Source organism: Ruditapes philippinarum, unplaced genomic scaffold (genome assembly GCF_026571515.1).
Source record: "Ruditapes philippinarum isolate M1 unplaced genomic scaffold, ASM2657151v2 ctg2571_1_1_1_1, whole genome shotgun sequence".
NCBI classification, from domain to species: Eukaryota; Metazoa; Mollusca; class Bivalvia; order Venerida; family Veneridae; genus Ruditapes; species Ruditapes philippinarum.
The window spans coordinates 229513-253501 of record NW_026864273.1 but is presented as its reverse complement, the minus strand read 5'-3'; the positions used below and the strand labels follow the sequence as shown (position 1 = coordinate 253501).

General features: G+C 32.0%; 1 protein-coding gene and 1 long non-coding RNA gene across 2 annotated transcripts; one reads left to right on the top strand and one right to left on the bottom strand.

Moving 5' to 3' along the window:
• Positions 1-3027: 3027 nt before the first annotated feature.
• On the top strand, positions 3028-6380 carry LOC132725030 (uncharacterized). Its single transcript, XR_009624996.1, has 3 exons — positions 3028-4377; positions 4756-4953; positions 5475-6380. It is a non-coding gene; the product is annotated as an uncharacterized LOC132725030 (long non-coding RNA).
• Positions 6381-18424: 12044 nt separating this feature from the next.
• On the bottom strand, positions 18425-20125 carry LOC132725035 (uncharacterized protein K02A2.6-like). The gene has a single exon (XM_060710021.1). The coding sequence runs from the start codon at positions 20123-20125 to the stop codon at positions 18425-18427; it is 1701 nt and encodes a 566-aa protein (XP_060566004.1).
• Positions 20126-23989: the final 3864 nt, after the last annotated feature.

Below are 23989 nucleotides of genomic sequence, written 5' to 3'. Positions count from 1 at the left end.
CTGTTTACCCTAAACTAAGATGACTTAGAATAATACTATTGTTCACTCTTCAATTACAACCAATAACCATTTCAAGATCCTTCTCCTTTCTATTTACCATTTCTTTGAAAAATTAAAAATATACACCCAAACATTTTAAACAAAATAATGTCTCATAATCTGCAAAATTGATAAAATATCAATCATATCCTTTATGACTGTACTATTTCCAAGCTTGCCTACCGAAATGCAAACTGGACTGGACAGGTCCATAATAAATTGAAACAGGGATAATCCGAATACCATAGGACCCTTCATTTTATTTTTACATTCATTTAAAGTAAAATCTATATCATTTCCTAAATAGATAATGAAGAATTAGAATTCACAAGTTTTTGAAAGATAATTTAGCAATGTATAAAATTAACACATATTAAATGTATAATGTTGCCTCTCCCAAAATAATCAGATGGAACAGTCTGGTCAGGAGTAGAATTCCCCATGAGTAATCGCTGGAAAAACAAAGATGGTGACCATTACTTTTATCAGGTCTGTGTTTTGTATGTCTGTGGTGTAAATCTTAGTCAATGCAGTATAAATTCATCCTTTTTTTGACAAATTATCAGGCATAGTTATTTATATTTCACACATTTTTTTACGATAGATTTAAAGCCTTAATAAGGACATACAATAAATGAGAGTATTTCAAATTTGGTAGTGTGAGGTATAATACATGTTTAATCAAAGCACAGTACAACATTATCTTGTAGGCTGTACTATTCTACAAGTATGTAGCATTTAAATTTTATGTACATGTTCTTTCCTTAAATATACATAAGTCTCTCCTGCAATGTTATGGAGTTATAACACTTTGTTAGTTTTCATCGGCAAAGCATAACACAAAAGTATTGATGGGACAATAATTTATAAAATCCACCGATAAGTAGTTCGCATTCATAGAAGTGCACTACCTAGGAACCATAACTCTAATTTGAGTGATTTGGGGGTTATTTTCCTTTTGTAATTACCCATGCTTAATTTATTTTCTTGAACATTTAACTTATAACGAATTGGATATATAAACTTGAAACTTCACAAGAAGATAGATACATTTGTATTCTTGAAGTAAAGCAATATGTTTAAGAATCATATCTCTTTTGCATAATTTTGAAGTTACTGCCCTTTGCATTTTTCACTTAATTCATTGTTAGCATAACATGAAAAGTATTATTAGTACAGGTTGTTTAAACTTTATGGATAGATCAATTTTATTTTGAAGAAAAGACCATGGTCAAACTTGATTCAATTTGATTGACATTTCACATGTGTATCAGGAAACTTTATTTTCTGGCCATTGAAGAACATTTCAACTTTTTATGTCTAAATAGCAACTAAAAAAAGAAAGTACACTTTTACAGTCGTAATTTTAATTTTACGGGCGTAAATGAAATTAAGGCACTCAAAATTTGCGTCCCTAAAGAACAGTACGGCTGTTTTTGTTGTTATTGTTGTTGTTTTTATCTGGTCGTAGAAAATTGCGTGTGTTTTACGCCTGAAAAAGTATTTACGTATTTTTCCTGTTACTTTACAGCTGGAATTCTCGTACTGGATTACAAAATAATGGATAAGTAGATCTACTACTTAGAATAAACGGTTAAATCTTTAAGTGTAATAAATCTTTGAAAAATGATTGTAATAGAATTTTCTATGTTTAATGAATCAGTCATAAATCAGGAATTTCGAATGTAAGGAGTAATAAATCACTTACAAATCATCTTCATAAAATCTCTATTACTAATGAAAACTGATCAAAGCATGATTTTGAAATAAATCGGTGATTATTTTTACTGTAGATTTATCCTTAAACCTGATTTATTTCCGATGCATTCAATGAATCATACACAATTTATACTAACAAATCAGGAAAACCTTGGCATTATTTGTTTACGATTTGGGTAAGATTTTTTTTTTTTTTTTTATTTTGTTTTGTTGTTGTTGTTGTTGTTTGGGTATATAAACAGACTTTTTATCAATTATTTCAATTACTGATACTATTGATATTTTTAAATCAAAGTTTAATAAACAATACAAAATTCATCACAATATGTATGTCTTGCATTTCTATGAACTGCGTGCTACCATTTTTGTCCATGATTTAAAATGTTGTTGTATATCTATATTATATATGTAATAAAACGAGAAATAAATTGTCCTTGTTCGTGTTTTGTTGTTTGAACCCTCAATACTCGATATGATGACAGGTCTAGAGCATGTAAAGAGTATTAATGTCTGAACTTGCAATTCTAGAAAATTTCATATCTCTCTTATTTTGTAAAAGGTAATTATATATTTTTACAGGTGTATTGACCTTATTCTATAGACAGATGTCATTTATGATTGATAGAAACATAAACTTTGATGGAGGTAGTGGTCAGTTGGGTCAAGGTCACCAGTGCTAAAAATAGATTTTTACACATTTGCTCATACAGCCTTTATTAAGTGACAGATATATTTTATATTCGGTAGGAAGATAACTTGCATGGTCATCATTTTGATTGGGGTAGGGATCAGTGGGTCAAGGTCACTTGTGCTAAAAATAGATTTTTACACTTTTGCCCATACAGCTTTCATTTATTGACATATGTATTCTTTATATTAGGTAGGAAGATAACTTGCATGGTATTCTTCTTTTGGATGGAGTAAGGGGTCAGTTTGGTCAAGGTCCCCAGTGCTAAAAATAGATTTTTACACTTTTGCCCATACAGTCTTTATTTATTGACAGATGTATTTCATATTTGGTAGGAAGATAACTTGCATGGTATTCTTCTTTTGGATAGAGTTAGGGGTCAGTTTGGTTAAGGTCATCAGTGCTAAAAATAGATTTTTACACTTTTGCCCATACAGCCTTTATTTAATGACAGATGTATTTCATATTTGGTAGGAAGATAACTTGCATGAAGTTTAATATTTTTCATCTTCACAAGTCAGAGCAATGACTTGGCAACTTATATTTTTCACAATTACAAAATGCTATGACTTTGTCAAGCTATATCCCAAACAAAAAAATACATCAACAAATTATATCAAAATTGTGAATAAATCTGGAATAAATCATGTTTTCCTGATTTGTTAATACAATTTGTTCATGATTCATTAAATGAATCATAAATAAATTGTGCTTATACTGGAATGAAAAGACCCCATTTATTATAGATTCATTATAAAAGTCAGATTTATTAACCATTGATTACAAACATAAGATATATTCAATACAATTTATTGCAAATTCATTACACTTGAACTGGAATGTATACAATTTATTCATGATTTATTGGAAATAGAACTTTTCCGACTGCATTTAATACCATTTATTACAATTCATTACACTTTAAAGTTCTGAGATATTCACAAGTTGTTCATGATTCATTAAAATCAGAGATTTTCCAGGATTTATTCAATACAATTCATAACATATTCATTGTACTTCAGATGTTCATAATTTGCTTAATTATAACAGAAATTTTCATTGATGTAGGTCCTTTTGTTTTACTGTTCATAACAACTAAACCCCTCTCAACTATACAATTTTTTTTTTAATTTCCCTTTACTCATTACCGTACTTGTTTTTAATCAGTCACTGGAAAATATATATGGGTTTTTCAAGTCTTTTAGTTTAAGCATCACCATATTATTAATTCCATGCTCAGCGCAAAACGTAAAAAAGAGTCAATTATACAAACTCGTTTTACTGTTAAATATGTTTAACTAATTTGCATGTAGATTTTATTTTTGAGTGATCAAGATCAGTTTTTGTCTTTCTTATTGTTAATACGCAATCTGATCCATACCCACGGCTTTTTATGATTAGATCTATCATTATCAGTAAAAAAACTGTCGAATAGATTAACGTATTATGCGTAAAAAGGTAAAATGTCGTAAAAAAGCGACTTAATTCTCTCGGACTTAACATCTGTTGTTAGTTTATTGTTTTGAACAGCATGGCTCCCAGCCGCGCGATTAAACGATAAGATCTTGCAGGGAACTGCAGCCTACCGAGCGCCCCCTATCAGCCGACAACAGAACAAGATTTATAGGAAACGAAATTTTTTGCCATTTCGGAAAAAAGATATCTTACCATACAAACAGTTTTCTTTCTTTTGGATATAACTAATGTCAGAAACAAACTAACTTACAACAGATTCTGTCATTGCAGCTGCAAAATTAAGAACTTCATACAATACTATAGTAGCTAGGAATAACATTTCGTTTGCATTAATTCTATGCATAGGAAAAAGGCGGTTATTTTGGAAGATGAAAACTTGTGGTGTTACACAAAAATATGGATAAAAAACAATATCAAGGCATCTAGACTACTGATAGATGGTATACTGATAGACGGTAAGTTCAAAATTTTCTTTTCGTTCTACATAGCGTTTTTAATAACCTTCTATAGATGTAGATCATATGTAAGTTGGCAAAAAATAAAATTTACTGGAGTAATGTGCAGATTAGGATAACGATCGATTCGCCCCATAACGACTCGCCCCATTTTAGTGATGATTCGTCCCCCCCCCCAATGGTATGATACAAGATACAAGTTTTAAAATATGCACGCATGTACATGCATTGTTTATGGGGAAATCTATGTACAGCCCATTTTAAAAACATAAATCTGCATTGTTTCACACTGAGCTCATCTGCACATTTGAATGCGATGAAAAATGATGTTCTTTTTTATTTTAAGTGACTTCAGAAGACTATTTTTCTTTTACTTAGTTATCTCGCAGGAAACTGAAAAGAGCAGCCAAGAAAGGACAGAACGTAAAAATCAGCAGCTCTGATGAGATGGTAAAAAGCAGATAAACGGGAGATAATAAAATGCAGATGGACGGCTTCTTTGATCGTGAAGAGTTTGCTGTTTAAGTTATGGGACGAGGGCATTCCAAGGAAATGACATATATGAGTCTTTGAAGCGTAAGTATAGGGCTACATATATATTAATCAATTTAAAAACGACAATTAATGTGCTTTTTAAATATTAAGTACTAGTAAATGATAATAAAAATAATACTTTTCAATCTGAATTTTGTTCATGTACATATAGTAATTCAATGTCATAGCCTTTCAATTTCGTTTTAAATTTAATTGAAGCAAATGGTAAAAAACTGGACTTGCTACAAAATATTTGTTCATTCCTCTGTTGAAAATGAAATCGAACATTCATCCGTTTGTTTTATCAACAAATATTTATCTATTATCAGACTTTGTGAAATATACTGCTAGTTTTTATTCAATAGAACATGAACAGTCCAAAGTGGTTGAGTCCTTTAGTGTATTTGGCTCGAGTTGAAATTCAAATTCAGATTGTATTGCAAATAGAACAAAAATATATTATACTTTTTTCAGAGTGATATGTCAGAAGTCTAAGTTTAAATTCTTATATTTTATTTATAAATATATGATACTTTTTATGAGAATTTTATTTTCTATTTCAGAGTATGCCATTCATTGCATCAGTATAGAGATTCAACATTTAATGATTATAGGAATAAAAATGGTGTAGCCCCAGACAGACATTGAAAAGGAAGGCAAAGATGTTTTCAGACTGACATAAAGCCCTAGTTTCTAAAACTAGAAATATATTCCTAACAGCAAGCACGACTATTTTCCAGAATTATTCCCCTTTACTTGTTTACCTGACATTACCTGTTTTATTTGCAGGGATATTTTTGAAATGAGCTATGCACGTACATTATGAGTTTTCAATGTTATGATGTGGTGGCATAGATTTTGTCACAAATTTTAATCTTGTTGTATGTTCTTGATTAATCTAGTCAGCTTTTGTTTTTAAAAAATAAAAGAAAAATAAATAAAATTTATCAAGATATGTTATTATTATTATTATTATTATTTTCATATTTTCTCCGGAATTGACACCATCATTGGAACCTGCATTTATTCAAAATCCATTAGATGAATATAAGCAGGCAAGCCTGATTTGTTAATGATTCATTAATACATTGAATTTCGGTTTATGGAAGAAGAAAAAATACAATTTATTAGTGATTCATTAACAATTTATTTGCAATTCATTAATGAATCAGTTGGTCAGCGAACCTAATTTATTGCCAATTGATTAACCTGATTTGTTGATAATTCATTGACTAAGTCAAGAAAAGGACCAAATTCATTACCCATTTGTTAACCTGATTTATTAACAATTTATAATAAGTTGGTAAATGGACCCAATTCATTACCAATTCATTTCACTGATTTATTAACAATTTATTCATAATGCATTGGCTCATTTGCATGTCATTTCCATCTATAATAAATTGGGAATAAATGGTAAATTTGTTTATCATTTATTATACTGATTCATTCCTATCTTTTTTTTGTTTGGGATAACTTGTGTTTACAATTTTATGGCAATTTTTCTGTCCATAACTGAGTGAATGGGTAAACATTTTTTGAAATATTGCTACTGACGGGGCATTTGTGTTTAACAAACACGTTCTTGTTTTGGTTTGGTTTACGTCGCACCACCACAGTATAAGTCATATGGCTAAGGAAGACTTCATATGCCCTTACGTGCATTATTTCAGGCACAAAAGGTCACCTGAGTAGAACCACCGACGTTCCGTAAGCTGAGTATTGATTTACAAGAAGAAGAAGACTTTTGTGTTGTGTAATGTCCATTTATGGACCTGTCAAATATCGAATATGGCGATATCATGATGAGAATAAAAGGTCCACAGTATATAACCTCGTCAGACTCTAGGGATGTGCAGACTTCCATGGATTTATGCTAGTGTTAAAGGCTAGCCATTTTCGGAATACCGTAAGGTCCATCATTGTTATACTTTCTAATTCAGATGGCGACAGTGCGATAGTGCGTTGACGACAATACGACAGTACAATGACGACAATTCGATAGTGCGATGGCGAAAGTGCGATAATGTGATGAGGACAGTACGATAATACGATATTGGATGGTGACAATGCGATGGCGACAGTGCAATAACGCGATAACGACAGTGGGATAATGCGATGGCGACAATACGATAGTGCGATGATACTATCGCGTTATCGCCATCGCACTATCGTATTGTCGCCATCGCATTATCGTCATCGCATTGTCGTCATCGCGTTATCACATTGTTGTCATCGCACTATCGTATTGTCGCCATCGCGTTATAATAACGTGCCGTATTATAAAGTGGGTTAACCCAAACAAAAAAAAGATAGGAATGAATCAGTATAATAAATGATAAACAAATTTACCATTTATTCCCAATTTATTATAGATGGAAATGACATGCAAATGAGCCAATGCATTATGAATAAATTGTTAATAAATCAGTGAAATGAATTGGTAATGAATTGGGTCCATTTACCAACTTATTATAAATTGTTAATAAATCAGGTTAACAAATGGGTAATGAATTTGGTCCTTTTCTTGACTTAGTCAATGAATTATCAACAAATCAGGTTAATCAATTGGCAATAAATTAGGTTCGCTGACCAACTGATTCATTAATGAATTGCAAATAAATTGTTAATGAATCACTAATAAATTGTATTTTTTCTTCTTCCATAAACCGAAATTCAATGTATTAATGAATCATTAACAAATCAGGCTTGCCTGCTTATATTCATCTAATGGATTTTGAATAAATGCAGGTTCCAATGATGGTGTCAATTCCGGAGAAAATATGAAAATAATAATAATAATAATAATAACATATCTTGATAAATTTTATTTATTTTTCTTTTATTTTTTAAAAACAAAAGCTGACTAGATTAATCAAGAACATACAAACAAGATTAAAATTTTGTGACAAAATCTATGCCACCACATCATAACATTGAAAACTCATAATGTACGTGCATAGCTCATTTCAAAAATATCCCTGCAAATAAAACAGGTAATGTCAGGTAAACAAGTAAAGGGGAATAATTCTGGAAAATAGTCGTGCTTGCTGTTAGGAATATATTTCTAGTTTTAGAAACTAGGGCTTTATGTCAGTCTGAAAACATCTTTGCCTTCCTTTTTCAATGTCTGTCTGGGGCTACACCATTTTTATTCCTATAATCATTAAATGTTGAATCTCTATACTGATGCAATATGGCATACTTCTGAAATAGAAAATAAAATTCTCATAAAAAGTATCATATATTTATAAATAAAATATAAGAATTTAAACTTAGACTTCTGACATATCACTCTGAAAAAAGTATAATATATTTTTGTTCTATTTGCAATACAATCTGAATTTGAATTTCAACTCGAGCCAAATACACTAAAGGACTCAACCACTTTGGACTGTTCATGTTCTATTGAATAAAAACTAGCAGTATATTTCACAAAGTCTGATAATAGATAAATATTTGTTGATAAAACAAACGGATGAATGTTCGATTTCATTTTCAACAGAGGAATGAACAAATATTTTGTAGCAAGTCCAGTTTTTTACCATTTGCTTCAATTAAATTTAAAACGAAATTGAAAGGCTATGACATTGAATTACTATATGTACATGAACAAAATTCAGATTGAAAAGTATTATTTTTATTATCATTACTAGTACTTAATATTTAAAAAAGCACATTAATTGTCGTTTTTAAATTGATTAATATATATATGTAGCCCTATACTTACGCTTCAAAGACTCATATATGTCATTTCCTTGGAATGCCCTCGTCCCATAACTTAAACAGCAAACTCTTCACGATCAAAGAAGCCGTCCATCTGCATTTTATTATCTCCCGTTTATCTGCTTTTTACCATCTCATCAGAGCTGCTGATTTTTACGTTCTGTCCTTTCTTGGCTGCTCTTTTCAGTTTCCTGCGAGATAACTAAGTAAAAGAAAAATAGTCTTCTGAAGTCACTTAAAATAAAAAAGAACAACATCATTTTTTCATCGCATTCAAATGTGCAGATGAGCTCAGTGTGAAACAATGCAGATTTATGTTTTTAAAATGGGCTGTACATAGATTTCCCCATAAACAATGCATGTACATGCGTGCATATTTTAAAACTTGTATCTTGTATCATACCATTGGGGGGGGGACGAATCATCACTAAAATGGGGCGAGTCGTTATGGGGCGAATCGATCGTTATCCTAATCTGCACATTACTCCAGTAAATTTTATTTTTTGCCAACTTACATATGATCTACATCTATAGAAGGTTATTAAAAACGCTATGTAGAACGGAAAAAGAAAATTTTGAACTTACCGTCTATCAGTATACCATCTATCAGTAGTCTAGATGCCTTGATATTGTTTTTTATCCATATTTTTGTGTAACACCACAAGTTTTCATCTTCCAAAATAACCGCCTTTTTCCTATGCATAGAATTAATGCAAACGAAATGTTATTCCTAGCTACTATAGTATTGTATGAAGTTCTTAATTTTGCAGCTGCAATGACAGAATCTGTTGTAAGTTAGTTTGTTTCTGACATTAGTTATATCCAAAAGAAAGAAAACTGTTTGTATGGTAAGATATCTTTTTTCCGAAATGGCAAAAATTTCGTTTCCTATAAATCTTGTTCTGTTGTCGGCTGATAGGGGGCGCTCGGTAGGCTGCAGTTCCCTGCAAGATCTTATCGTTTAATCGCGCGGCTGGGAGCCATGCTGTTCAAAACAATAAACTAACAACAGATGTTAAGTCCGAGAGAATTAAGTCGCTTTTTTACGACATTTTACCTTTTTACGCATAATACGTTAATCTATTCGACAGTTTTTTTACTGATAATGATAGATCTAATCATAAAAAAGCCGTGGGTATGGATCAGATTGCGTATTAACAATAAGAAAGACAAAAACTGATCTTGATCACTCAAAAATAAAATCTACATGCAAATTAGTTAAACATATTTAACAGTAAAACGAGTTTGTATAATTGACTCTTTTTTACGTTTTGCGCTGAGCATGGAATTAATAATATGGTGATGCTTAAACTAAAAGACTTGAAAAACCCATATATATTTTCCAGTGACTGAATTAAAAACAAGTACGGTAATGAGTAAAGGGAAATTAAAAAAAAAAATTGTATAGTTGAGAGGGGTTTAGTTGTTATGAACAGTAAAACAAAAGGACCTACATCAATGAAAATTTCTGTTATAATTAAGCAAATTATGAACATCTGAAGTACAATGAATATGTTATGAATTGTATTGAATAAATCCTGGAAAATCTCTGATTTTAATGAATCATGAACAACTTGTGAATATCTCAGAACTTTAAAGTGTAATGAATTTGTAATAAATGGTATTAAATGCAGTCGGGAAAAGTTCTATTTCCAATAAATCATGAATAAATTGTATACATTCCAGTTCAAGTGTAATGAATTTGCAATAAATTGTATTGAATATATCTTATGTTTGTAATCAATGGTTAATAAATCTGACTTTTATAATGAATCTATAATAAATGGGGTCTTTTCATTCCAGTATAAGCACAATTTATTTATGATTCATTTAATGAATCATGAACAAATTGTATTAACAAATCAGGAAAACATGATTTATTCCAGATTTATTCACAATTTTGATATAATTTGTTGATGTATTTTTTTGTTTGGGAAGGCACGTTTATTCTTTTTCCGACCGAAGACTGGTCTTATTTCAGTTTGACTTTCTGTAAAATTTACAGTGAAGAACTGAATAAAAGAAGAGTTTTCATTTGTCATTTTAAAATTACAAAATGAAATCTGGGAATCACATTGACAATTCTAAAATTAAATGTAAAGGATAGCTTTTGTCATTCTAAGATAGTTCTAAGCTAAAATGTAAAAAGATAGTTATTGCCATTATAAAATAAAATGTAAAAAAAAAGATAGCTCCATAATTAAATGTACAGGATAGTTCTTTATCTTTCTAGTTAAATTGCTGAATTTTAAATTAACAAGAACAATATCAGAATTTATCAAGTACCCTTAGTTTATGATGTTCAATAAGTGTCTAATACTTTATATTATTATAAATGTGTTCATTTAATATAATATTTATACTTTTTACTTTTTTTATATATTTTTGCATACATAGTAATAAAGTACTTATAAAGAAAAATATTGTCTTACCGACTGCGTAATGTTGGTGTTAGATTAAAGAACCTAAAGGAATGTCCTGAATCTGCTGACTCAAGACGAAATATGCTTTTTAAATGTCTTTTTTATTGAAATTAAGCTGTAAAAGCGATTGATAAAGATATAGTATGCAAAAACGCTACATGTAAATTGCATATAATAATCATCTGTTAAGTACATTGCTTTACGTACTTTTGTCCGTCTACTTTTCCCTCACCGCTGTGGGTTCGAATCCCCGAAAGATATTTAGTATTCTTTTATATGAAGAAGATAGTCCAGCTAGTTTATGGAACATCGCTGGTTTTATTCAGGTTCCCATTTCTGCCTGAAATCATGAGAGAGGCATCTGAGGTCCTTCTTCACCAGTAAGGCTGAAAAGTCACCATATGTCCTGACTGTGATGGTGCGCTGTAAAATCCAACAAATTCCTATTTGTTTCAGACTGTTTATTTTGTAGATATTGCTATAAGTACTAGCGTTCTACAATCTGAATATCAACTTGATTTTTTAGGTTATACGAATTCATTTTAGTTCATTTGTGTTGGAGGCTCTAAGCGTATTTAAACACTGGAACTGGATGAAACGAGTATAAAGTGTTTTGATAACCGGAAAAGCGTCTTGCACCTAACTGGGTTTAACGCGTTAATCACTCGGCCATACCTACTCTAACTAGAAGTCTCGTTAATAACTTTTATTACGCACATTCAATATGTTCGATGAGTTCAAGACCCAATAAAATAGTTAATAATTTATAACTCGGTCATCTACGATGCATATACGCTTGTGAGTGCGTGAATATGCGTTCGTGAATAATTGTGTTTGGTTTAATTGCCTTTGTCCCCAGCAAAAAACATAAAATCACTTCCTTTTTATTTTATTGCAGGCCTTGTCATTACACCAGGACCAGTCGCTATTTCGTTAACATTTTACACTGAAATAACCTAAAACTCAGTGACCATCTACATGTTTAAACTTGCTTGAACTTCAGCTATATATATATACCTTATACCCAAGTGGCTCAAAAATGATATGAGCCACGTCACGACAAAACCAACATAATGGGTTTGCGACCAGCATGGATCCAGACAGACCAGCCTGCGCCTCCGCACAGTCTGATCAGGATCCATGCTGTTCGCTATCAGTTTCTCTACTTGTAATAGAGTTGGTAAGCGAACAGCATGGATCCTGATCAGACTGCGCGGATGCGCAGGCTGGTCTGGATCCATGCTGGTCGAAAACCCATTATGTTGGTTTTGTCGTGGCGCGGCTCATATGAAAGTCAGTCATTACAGATGACTCCAATGTTTGATAAAAATTATTTGATTAAGATTTGCTACGTACGTAACATAATATTTCACCTACATCTGGCATAGATAAGTAACCTATCCTTTTACTAACCACGCGAGATATTCAAGCGATACCAAAGTCTAGATATACCTTTACCTACCACGCGACAAAGTCAGGCAATACCTTGAGTTTTTTTTTCTAAAACACATTCATCCTTTGAGACTACATATCGGCAAAGTCTTGCATTTATTTCAACGGCATCAAACTACCAGAAATAGGAAACTTGATATAACCTGCGGAGATCTTCTATCTACTTTAGAACCATTTTAAACAAGGTTTGTTTCTTTTACATTACTTGAAGTGCTACTGGAATCCTTGCTAAAACCACCGAAATGTGATTGAATTTGTTTGTGTTGACTGGTCTGTTAACAATATCATTTTCATTCAGTCAAACAGTCTATTTTTTCAGTTAAGCATCTTTTTTACTGCATCAATCAGAGAAACATTTGTTTTCTATGTAAAACAGCAGTTAAAATAGTACAGTTAATTGTTTAAAGTTATATTAGAGAACTTGCGACATTTGCAAGCAACACCTGGGGATTTCTAGTTTGAATGCCCATGCACAATAACTGAAATCCCATTCTAGGTAAATCACTACTTTTAAACAATGTATTTGAAGACGACACGGAAAACTTTGGGAAGTTATATCTATTTGAAAACCCCAACTTAACATTGCTTATTGGTACTGATTTATATTCAAAATAAAAAAGGTCCGAAAAACTGCTATGAAATTTTTAATAAATGTGAGCAAAGTTGTTACATCTCAGGCCTTTATTCCATTAGAATGTAAAATAAAAGAGCAACATTAATAATATTAAAACAAGGTAATGCTGGATAGGTACCTAACTATGTTCTGTCAAAGTTTGCACTCTTCGGTAGACAGATTTTTATTTTATTTGTAAAAAAGTGTGCGATTTGGGACCGGAAACTGCTATAAAACAAGTTGGGCATTTATGTGCGCTTTAAAAAACTCAAATATGGTATTTTCATGTATATTTTTCTGTCGATGTTTGATGAGTATTTCCCCTTGTGTAATCTTAGTGGAGGAAACTTTGCTACTTTTGCTGTAATTGATAGTCAAACTTAGTTCGCTCGTCCGTTCATTTTTTTTCGAGAGATCGGTAGTTAGGGCCAACCGCAGTTGAGTTTTTATCATGTATCGTACTTTTTTAAGGTGACAACGGAGTCCATTATCACTGAAAATACCTAAAATGAGATTTTTTGCTTAGTAGATTTATTAACATTTTCTGAACACATTCGTGATTAAATTTTGGAAGAAGTTAGTCCAAAAAATGTGTTTTAAAACGTTTTAAAACGGTACCTATACCATTTTTATCTTCTATTCGCGTAACCTGTCAATTATCGATAACGCTCCGTTATAAAAATATTTCAAGATAATGAGACATTTAATGCCCCTGTGACCAAAACCTTTGAACTAGTGACCCAAAATCAATAGGGGTCATCTAATAGTTATGAACAATCAATATTAGAAATATGGAGACTTTGTGATAAATAGCTTTCAAGATAATGAGCGGAAACCATACTAACATTCAAGAACCCTGTGATCTTGACCTTTGACATAGTGACCACAAAACAAAAGAGGTCACTAGCTAGTTATGACCAATCAGTATGTGAAATATGAAGACTTTGTAGATAATAAGAGGAAACCTTTCTGACATATAAGGCCCCTGTGATCTTGACCTTTGATCTAGTGACCCCAAAAGTAATACAGATCATCTGTTTGGTTATGATTAATCACTATATGAAATATGAAGACTTTGTGATAATTATCTTTGAAGATGATGAGCTGAAATCATCTACCATTTAAAGACCGCGTGATCTTGACCTGGTGACCCCAAAATCAATAGGTGGTCATTTACAAGTTATAATCAATCAATATGTGAAAATGAAGTATTTGTGATAAAAAAGTAACCAAGATAATAAGCGGAAATCATATTACCATTAAAGGCCCCTCTGATCTTGACCTTTGACCTAGTGACCCAAAACTCAATAAGGGTCATCTACTAGTTATGATCAATCAATATGTGAAATATGAACACTTTGTGATGAACTGTAACCAAGATAATGGGCGAAAACCATTCTGACATTTCAGGCCTTAGTGACCTTGACCTTAGATCTAGTGACCCAAAAAAAACTATAGGGGTCATTTACTTATTACGACCAATCAATATTCAAATTATGGCGTCTTTGTGATCAATACGTTTCAAGACCATCAGCAGAAACCATTTTGACATTTAAGGCCCCTGTGACCTTGACCTTTGACCTAGTAATCCAAATATAAATAGAGGTCATCTACTAGTAATGATATGTGAAATATGAAGACTTTGTGATGAATGCTTTTTAAGATAATCAGTGGAAACCATCCTGACATTCAAGGCCCCTGTGACCTTTACCTTTGACCTTGTGACCCCAAAATCAATAGGGGTTATCTATTTTGAAACAATCATTGTTTGTGGTATCTGTTTCTTCTATCGAGAATGGAACGAATTAAGGACGTCCGTTGCTGGAACGAACTATGTCTCAATACGCAATACGTTTATAACAGCCACTTTCCTTTTTGGCTATACAACGTGTCTAAGAAACTTTTTTAAACCAATATAACTTGCACAATCAACCTTTTTAGACTGTCAACAAAGCTACTATGAATTGAAATCACGACAGATATCTCTTGCTCGGAACATAAAAAATTTAGTAACAATATAAGCTAGTCAGACAAGAGAGCTCATATGCTTCATAGAAAGTAAGTCAACTGCATTTATAAGCCAGCAGCAATACAACAGGCAATTAAGGCATTGCCACAAGCTAATCATCTTTTACTTTCATCAAATGCCAACTGTATATAGTTTTGTTTGTACAGTCTACCTGTTCATTGAATAGTTCCCGTCGAGTACAATATTTCATAGAATGTACTCAGCGCTGATACGGTCCTCCAGAATAGTTATTGTAGTCTAATGTTTAGATTCCTTTTTTAAAGTGTAAGAGTGACATTAAGCTCATATCTTTACATGCAAGTTGAGCTGAGTCGTCTTTTTATTTCAAAAGACTTAATTACTTATAAATTGGTGCGGACCTACAATCTGCCTAAAAAATATAAGAGACTGCCCACTCTAGCTATTCATAGACAGAACGATACACGTTATTTCTAACGAATATTTACAGAAATTTCGTTTGGAACCGTGCGTTATTCATTGTTTAGGCGAAGAAAATTATTAAATTAAAATGAATTCTAGCAAAAGAAAAGTTATTTTTACTTTCATCGTTCACTCAATATCAGAGACACTTTATACGATGTGTCTCTGCTCACTACCTTTGGATGGTCATAATATGTCACTTCAAGATTCGCACCCAATAATATCAAATTGTTACAATTGTAAGTCGTCTTGGACACACTAAATCGTATATCCACGCATGGCCATTATGTGAAGTAAATCATTGGAAGCCACCACTCTAGATGTAGGCCCAGTTTTAAACTGAGTCTGCAGTTTTCATGATTAACGCTTCCGAGGGATCACTTTGTTTCCAGATTTATAAGAAGTTGAAGTGCTGCATAGTAACATGAAGTACAATCATTAAACTTTTATTTTATATGTTAAATCGGTATTTATTTTCATTATTGATATATGATCTATTGTATTGCAGGATAAACGTTAATATTTAGACACTCGCATTAGGTCAGGCTACCGCATTGTAACATGGCCAGCGATTGGCTGAAAAAAAAGCAGGGAAAACCGTATTATTCAATTTATACATGAGGTGATTGGATGAAAATGGGGTATTTTTATGTATAAAAACTAATTAAGAAAGTAACACTACATTGTTTTCTGAAGAAAATGAAATATTTCATGAGTCTCTATGATAATTTTGACTTGAATATTTGCATTTATAAAAACATAAAAAGTGTATGTCAGTCCTGTGATCAGCAAAGAAATTTCAATGAAATGGAGGTAATCCTCTTTAAGGTCATTTTGCAAAAAAATTTGGTTGGCTACCCCTATATAACAGGAACATTTATATGTGTCAGGCATTTCATTCTGCTAGGTAAATCATCTCTTTAGCATGAAAACTCAATTTTAAGGTAGGATTAGGGACCATTTCTTATCATGTAAGATTATGGAAATATCAATGTGAGTGTCTGACCTAAAGAGAGGGACGTTTGAACTGTCATAATTCATTTGTAGTACATTGTCATCAATTACACCATGAAAAGCTGATATTTTGGAAGAATGGATGTATACAGCCTTTATAGGTATGAAATTTTATTATTTCAATGCAACTGTTGGTGTTTACAGTAGATAATATGTCAAGGGTGTCAATCTACAAAATAGAGATAGTAAGAATCCCTAAAGAAAGCCCAACATGAGCCTGTTCATGGACGGTACTGTCATAATATTGTGCAAACTAACTTTCACGCCCAGCATTGTATGCAAATGAACAAGAGTATTGGTGTTACTTAACAGTTAATAATGGTTTTTATTTTCTTTAAACAGTGAATTTGAGTGAAAATCGATTGGTGACATGTTGATGATAAATAATGAAGACCTTGGTCATTAACAAATTTTTTTTTCAGATTTCAAAGAAATGCTATACATTGGCTATACACATGCCAGGTATGAAGACTTCATATATAACTTGACAGGACTTGATGTAAGCACATTGGCCACTTTTGATTGGTGTGGCAGGTATATCACTACCAATGCATATTGTTAGGTTCAAAACTAATATATTAATACTAAAAATAGTTTAGGGTGGTGTTTCCGTTAACTTTTTTACTTTGTTTAAGGGCGGAAATTTCTTCGCTCGGCACTAATTTTTTCCATTTTGCTCAAATATTTACATAGAATGTAACAAATAAATTGCTTCTATGTCTGTTTCCCATATAAGAATGTTATGTGTTTCATTTACAGGCATAGATAGCAAAAAAGCTTCATATAGATATCATTTTAAGGCTTCTGACTTAAAATTGACTTGGTTTCAGGGCATGAATTTCAACACATACTTAGAAATGGAAATGCATTGAAAATGTAGCATAATTCAGTTAGGTTGCCTCTGAAGAGCCTCCTATTATGTGTTTTAGATGCAAAATAGTGATAAGAATTTATTGTTTGAAACTATTTGGTAATAAATATTTACACATTCACAATTTATAATGCCATAGGTTTTAGACTTTATGTCTGTTTAATGCATATATGAATGAGCATCATAATGGCCAAGGGTAGAATTATTTTGTAGAAAAGTTTTATTGATAAGTAAAAGTTGATCTACTTTTTCCAAATCATATTAGGCACAATTATAAAACAGCTTTAGTGTTTCTGATGTGTCTATAAACAGAAAAAGCACTTATTTAGATAGATAAATGTACACAAAGTGGGTGATTATGCACCACTTCAGTGAATTACCTCCCTTTATTTATTTAGAAACTTAGATAAGTGCATAAATTCTAGTTTCTGGCTACCTAAATGTGAAGAAAATACACAAATACTTTTCATTCCAAGTACATTTTGGTCTAAAGAGGTGATTTACATGGTAAAACACCTAAAAGAAGGTTTCAATTGTCATATTTGGCTCCAAATGAATGCACAAACGCGTTTTGACATTCTTTAGTCCAAACAAACTTACGCCCCTTTTCTAGCAGTTGATTAAGCGGTTTAATTACCGTGGCTAGGTTATTTAAGAACCTATGATAGTAATTTAGTAATCCGAGATATGCCCTGAGAGATGTGACATTTTGTGGACGTGGTGTATTTAAAATAGAATCCACCTTATCATTACATTTCCACAGACCGTTTTCATCAATTTCATGACCACAATATGTAATCCTCTCTTGAAAGAACTGACATTTTTCTTTATTCACTTTTAAACCATATTTTGACAACCGTTGCACTACTGTTTCTAAGTTATTTAGGTGAGCTTGATCATTTTCTCCTGTAATGACCATATCATCGAGAATGCACTGTACTCCTGGTATTCCTTGAAGAATTTGATCAATTGTTCTTTAATTGCCATATTGCAGGTGCTGATGATACTCCATATGTCAATCTATTATAAGAATATAGACCTTTGTGAGTGTTAATCGTTAACATTTCTTTTGTTTTGTCATCGCACTCCAATTGAAGATATGCTTGGCGTAAATCCAACTTTGAATATTTCTTTCCATTTGCCAAATTCGCGAAAATGCCCTCTATTCTCGGAAGTGGGTATTTATCTACATTTATAACTTGATTTACGGTGACTTTGAAATCTCCACAAATTCTAACTCCTCCCGAAGATTTAACAACGGGCACAATAGGTGTAGCCCATTCTGATGTATTCACTTTCGTAATAATGCCCTGTTCTTCTAGGATGTCTAATTCCTTTTCTATTTTCGGCTTTAACGAATATGGTACTGGCCTAGCTTTTACGAATTTCGGTGAAGCATTCTCTTTGACAGATAGCGTTGCTTTAATATCTTTAACTTTCCCGATACCGTCGGAAAACACTGACTCATATCGCTTCATAATATCGGTTATACGTGTTTGTGTTGAGTGATCATCAATTGAATTCACATGTACAATACGTGACCAGTCCAATACAATTTCATTCATCCAGTCCCGTCCAAACAATGCGGGACTGTTGCCCATGACAATACACAGTTTCAGCGATTTTGACAGTCCATTGTATCTTACATTTACCAGTTTTGTTCCGGCTTGCTGTATTTCTTCACCAGAATATGTCTTTAACACTGATGTGGGCTTATCCAATGTAACATTTCCAAAACACTTCTGGAACTCTTCTCTTGACATCAGAGAAACAGCTGAGCCCGTATCGACTTCCATTTGTATAGGTCTGTCGTCTATTTCTGGTGTGATGGTGATTTTCCTGCTCGAACCTTTGGCCACAGAATTTATACTCATCACAGGAACGTCGTCGTTGTTCATGGCATGTACGTCTCGTGCACGTGATTTCAGACAAATACTTTTTATGTGTCCATGTGCATTACATGCATGGCAAATGGCATTCTTAAATCGGCATTTGAAAGATGCATGATTATCTTTACCACAGTGAATGCATTTTCCGTATTGTTTCCCGGTCGAGTTTGCGGTCGCCGGTTTTTGCCGTGGCCTGTGTTTAACTCTTCTCGAAGGTTTCCTTTTCTCAACCTTATTTACACTTGCGGTCAACGACTGAAGTTCTGCGGCGTCCCTCGTTGCTGTTTCCATAGCAACCGCTGTTTCAACAGCCTTCTTTAAACTTAAGTCTTCCATCGACAATAGTTTATGCTGTATGTGCTCATCTTTAAGTCCACAAACTAAGCGGTCCCATAACGTATCGTTTAGGCTGGCTTGGAAATCGCAATGTTCTGCCAATTTCCTCAGTGTAGTTACATAATCATTTACACTTTCACCCGCCGCTTGGTTTCGTTTGTGAAATCTAAATCGTTCAGCTATAATCAATGGCTTTGGGTTAAGATGTTTATTCAATAATTCACAAAGATCGTCATACGACTGTGTTGAAGGTTTGTCCGGTGATGTCAAATTTCGAAGTAACCCGTAAGTTTTTTCTCCAAGTAAAGTTAATAAAGCTGGAACTTTTTTCTCATCGTCTATTTCATTTACTAAAAAGTACTGCTCTAAACGTTCTTGATAGCATGTCCATGATTCTGAATTGCCATCAAATCCAGATAAATGTCCAATTAATGCAGCCATTTTAACACTTATAAATTAAATCCAGAATTTTACACATATTATGATAATAACATTAATATCTAATAGATAAAATCCACGAAATTTAATGTTCAATTATCCTCGTCGCCAGATTGTTATGTTTTCTATAGAGAAGTAACACGTCTTTAATGCTGAACTATCGTTTATTAACTGATTTGATACAGAGCGTGGCATGCTAAGATATGGTTAGTAGGCGGGGCTTATCAGTAATACATTCTGACCAATGAATAACAGAGTTATACACAACACCCTGATCCATGAAGATGATGATTTACTTTCTTTTGATTTGTCATTTCTCAATGTGTGTAATAAAGTTTGACGTTTGTGCAGTAAACTCGACTGCAATATCAGAAGTACCTAAATTAAAGGTGTTATGAAGCCCCTTTATGACACGTGTCGCACGTGTTGCCAATTCATGGATGTACAAGTGTCAGTGTTGGAATGGTCCCTTCATTCCATTCTTTAATTGCATAAAAGAGTACAATGTGTAAAGCAACATTTATTTTACATAATTACAAGTTTTTATAGAATGTTCTATGTACAAAAAGTATTATGCTTCACCGAGATTTGTTTAGCAATATAGCAGTTACCTAATATTACGAAGAATTTTATATGATTAAAGTGTCTTTTTTATTATTGACAAAATATGTTGTGTTTTTCTTAGTTCTATGTTTTTGGACATACTAAAAGAGAAAGATATTCTGTTACAAACAAATATAACATTGCATGTTTACACCATTATTCATTTCTTAATGTATTTGTATATCTTCCTGTTTAGGTAATGATTTGTGTATCGACGAGGACATGGAATGTTGTAAAGTAATTTTCAAAACTTTCAATTTTTTAATGGACAGGTGCCACAGGGTTGGTGGTTATAATAAGATACATCAATAAACCATTTGATTAGTTTATGTTTTATAACATGCTTTTCATGGGTCAGTACAATTATTTACTTTAAGGCCCGATTACGTTTCATTTAGGCATGTAATTTGTTTATATAAGAATTGGATATGTATAAGTCAGACAATAAAATTATCACAACTGAAAGTCTAAACTTTCAAAGGCACTGGACAAATAAACAGATACACAGGAAATTGACCCGATGCTGTGAGACAAGTGCAATAAACAAGGGAATATCTTGCCGCTCATGCCTGAAGTAAGCATATAAGAAATATATAATAGAAAACATGTTTTAAAGACTTGACAGACAACGAAATTGGATTTTTCCTTTCCTTTTTTACAAACATATAAGATCTATATAATACTTCAACTTACCAAGAAAGAACGAATAAGCACGTCGGCGTTTTGAAGATCAACACGGGTGTTACATTTGTAATTCAAATACATTATTTCTATTCAAATATCACATTAAAAACAAAAGTCAGTTATATATCAAATAATAATGTACTGTTTTCAAGACTTTCAATTTGTTAAAATTGTGAATATTAAGGGGACGGTCAACATATATATACATGTTAAACATACTATTCTTCGTTCAATCAGACTATTGTATTTGTGTAACATAGTCAAAGATTCAAGACTCAAACATATTTATTAAGAAACGTAAACATAACGTTTCTTTTTACATGATAAGTTTAATTTAGCTTATAAATATATCATGTGACATAGTAATAATTATTTCTAAGCATGATTTATTGCATATAAAGCATATAAATGAAAGAGAAAATTTATAAACATATGCATGCATTTAAAACAATATCAAAAGCCATGGGTTGATTGTTGGGGACATTGATACCGGGCCTATCGATACCAGGATTTCTTAAAGGGAAATAATAGTGTTATTTTCGGCATGACTAACCCTTTTATCAGATTTTTCTCAAAATATTATTTTCGCGAAAATTACCTTATTTTATTAAAACACGCTAAAATTATCTACCTAAAACTTACCATATTTTCAGATTTGTATCAAAATTTTATTTTCATCATAAATAACTAGAGCTGTCATTGATTCAGTGCAAAGCATATCAACGATATATCGATATCAAGTGACTAAAATCAACGATACACCGATATATCGATAATATCCTATACTCACTTTTCTGTCATTCACTTTCATACCTGTTTCAATGATTTCAGTCAAAAACATGTTCTGTACAGTGTCTTGTCCACTGCATGATTTTTTCTAGAAAATATTTTTGTCACCATTGCTATGAAATAATTCAACTATATAACAAAAGCATAACATTAGATATAAATAACTGCTTCTGTATATATTTTGGGTGAATTTTATAATTTCTAGACATTTAATTTATTAGTCAAAAGTATCGATTTTTTAGAATGTGTATCGATTATTGATCGGCAAAAAAATATCAATGATACATCGATATTGTCGATATCGATGACAGCTCTATAAATAACCTAGCTTTTCGTATTTAGTCAAAATGCTATTTTCGCGAATATAACCCTATTTTCGTATTTTAGTCATACCCCGCGCATATGCGGAAGAAGGATTATGGTACAGTACGGGTATTCCAAATATTATGCAATATCTATTTATAGATAATTGATAACAGGTTAACTAGTTATGTAACTAGCTAGTTAACCACTTAATTATCTAGTTTGTTAAGAGGTTAACTAGTTACTTAAATACGTAACTAGTTAACCTCTTAATTTACTAGTTAATTAATAGGTTAACTAGTTAAGTATTTACGTAACTAGTTAACCTCTTAACTAACTAGATAATTAAGAGGTTAACTAGTTAGGTATTTACGTAACTAGTTAACCTATTAATTAACTAGTTAATTAAGAGGTTAACTAGCTACGTAACTAGTTAACCTCTTAATTTTAAGCTGATAATATATTAAAAGGATGGCAGTTGCAGGCACTAACATGCATTTATTTCCCGTTATGATCTGATCTTTTATTTATTGAAAAAAAAACTAGTTACGTAACTAGTTAACCTGATAACTAACTAGTTAATTAAGAGGTTAACTAGTTACGTAACTAGTTAACCTCTTAATTAACTAGTTAGTTATCAGGTTATCAGGTGGAAGAAATATGCCACCATAACAATCAAACATCACATAAAATTACATATGTACAAGAATTCTATTTATGTACACAACCCTAAAATCAGAAATAGAATTAGAATTTTTAAAATTTGAATTTTTAAAATAAATTAAAGTAAATGATTCAATTCTATTTTATTTTAATATAGTTGACCTAATTTCCAGTATGATGCTTGAGAATATATCAGTAGCAGCATCTGATATATACTCAATCATGAAAATATGGGTGTAACTAAAACATGTACAAGTATAATAATAAAACTTGAAATGTTTGTGTAACAGTTGCTGATCTGAGCTGGCCTAGATAAATTCAGGTCTAAGTTAATTAATTAATTAATTAATTAGAACCAAAATAAAATAAAAGTAGAAATAAAAAGGTAAAAGATAGACTTTAAGAAGCTATTGTCCCCTTAATGGGATATATGAAAAGCTGATCAGCAGCTGCCATACATACAAACACTAACATGCACTGACAAATGACTATACAAATATACACACAAGAAGCACATGAAAAGCATTACATGATAAAAACAGGTCTTATACAGCATTACTTTATGGCAGACAAGAATACAGAAAAAACAAAAGAAGAAACAAAAGAAGCATGCAGATTCACTTGATTCACATTTCAAAACTCAACAAAAAACATAACACTTAGGCACACATAGAACATTTGCATTTGAAGCCACTCCAGGTTTGGATAAGCCTCCGAAATTCACCGTAAACAGTTTCTGTTCTTAGTTCATTCGGGAGGCTATTCCAGACCTGGGTGGCCTCATAGCGAAAGCTTTTCTTACCATAAGTCTCTGTATTTACTCTA

Coding starts and splice junctions, on each gene's coding strand:
- LOC132725035 (XM_060710021.1), bottom strand. CDS start 20,125: ATGGCTGCATTAATTGGACATTTATCTGGATTTGATGGCAATTCAGAA.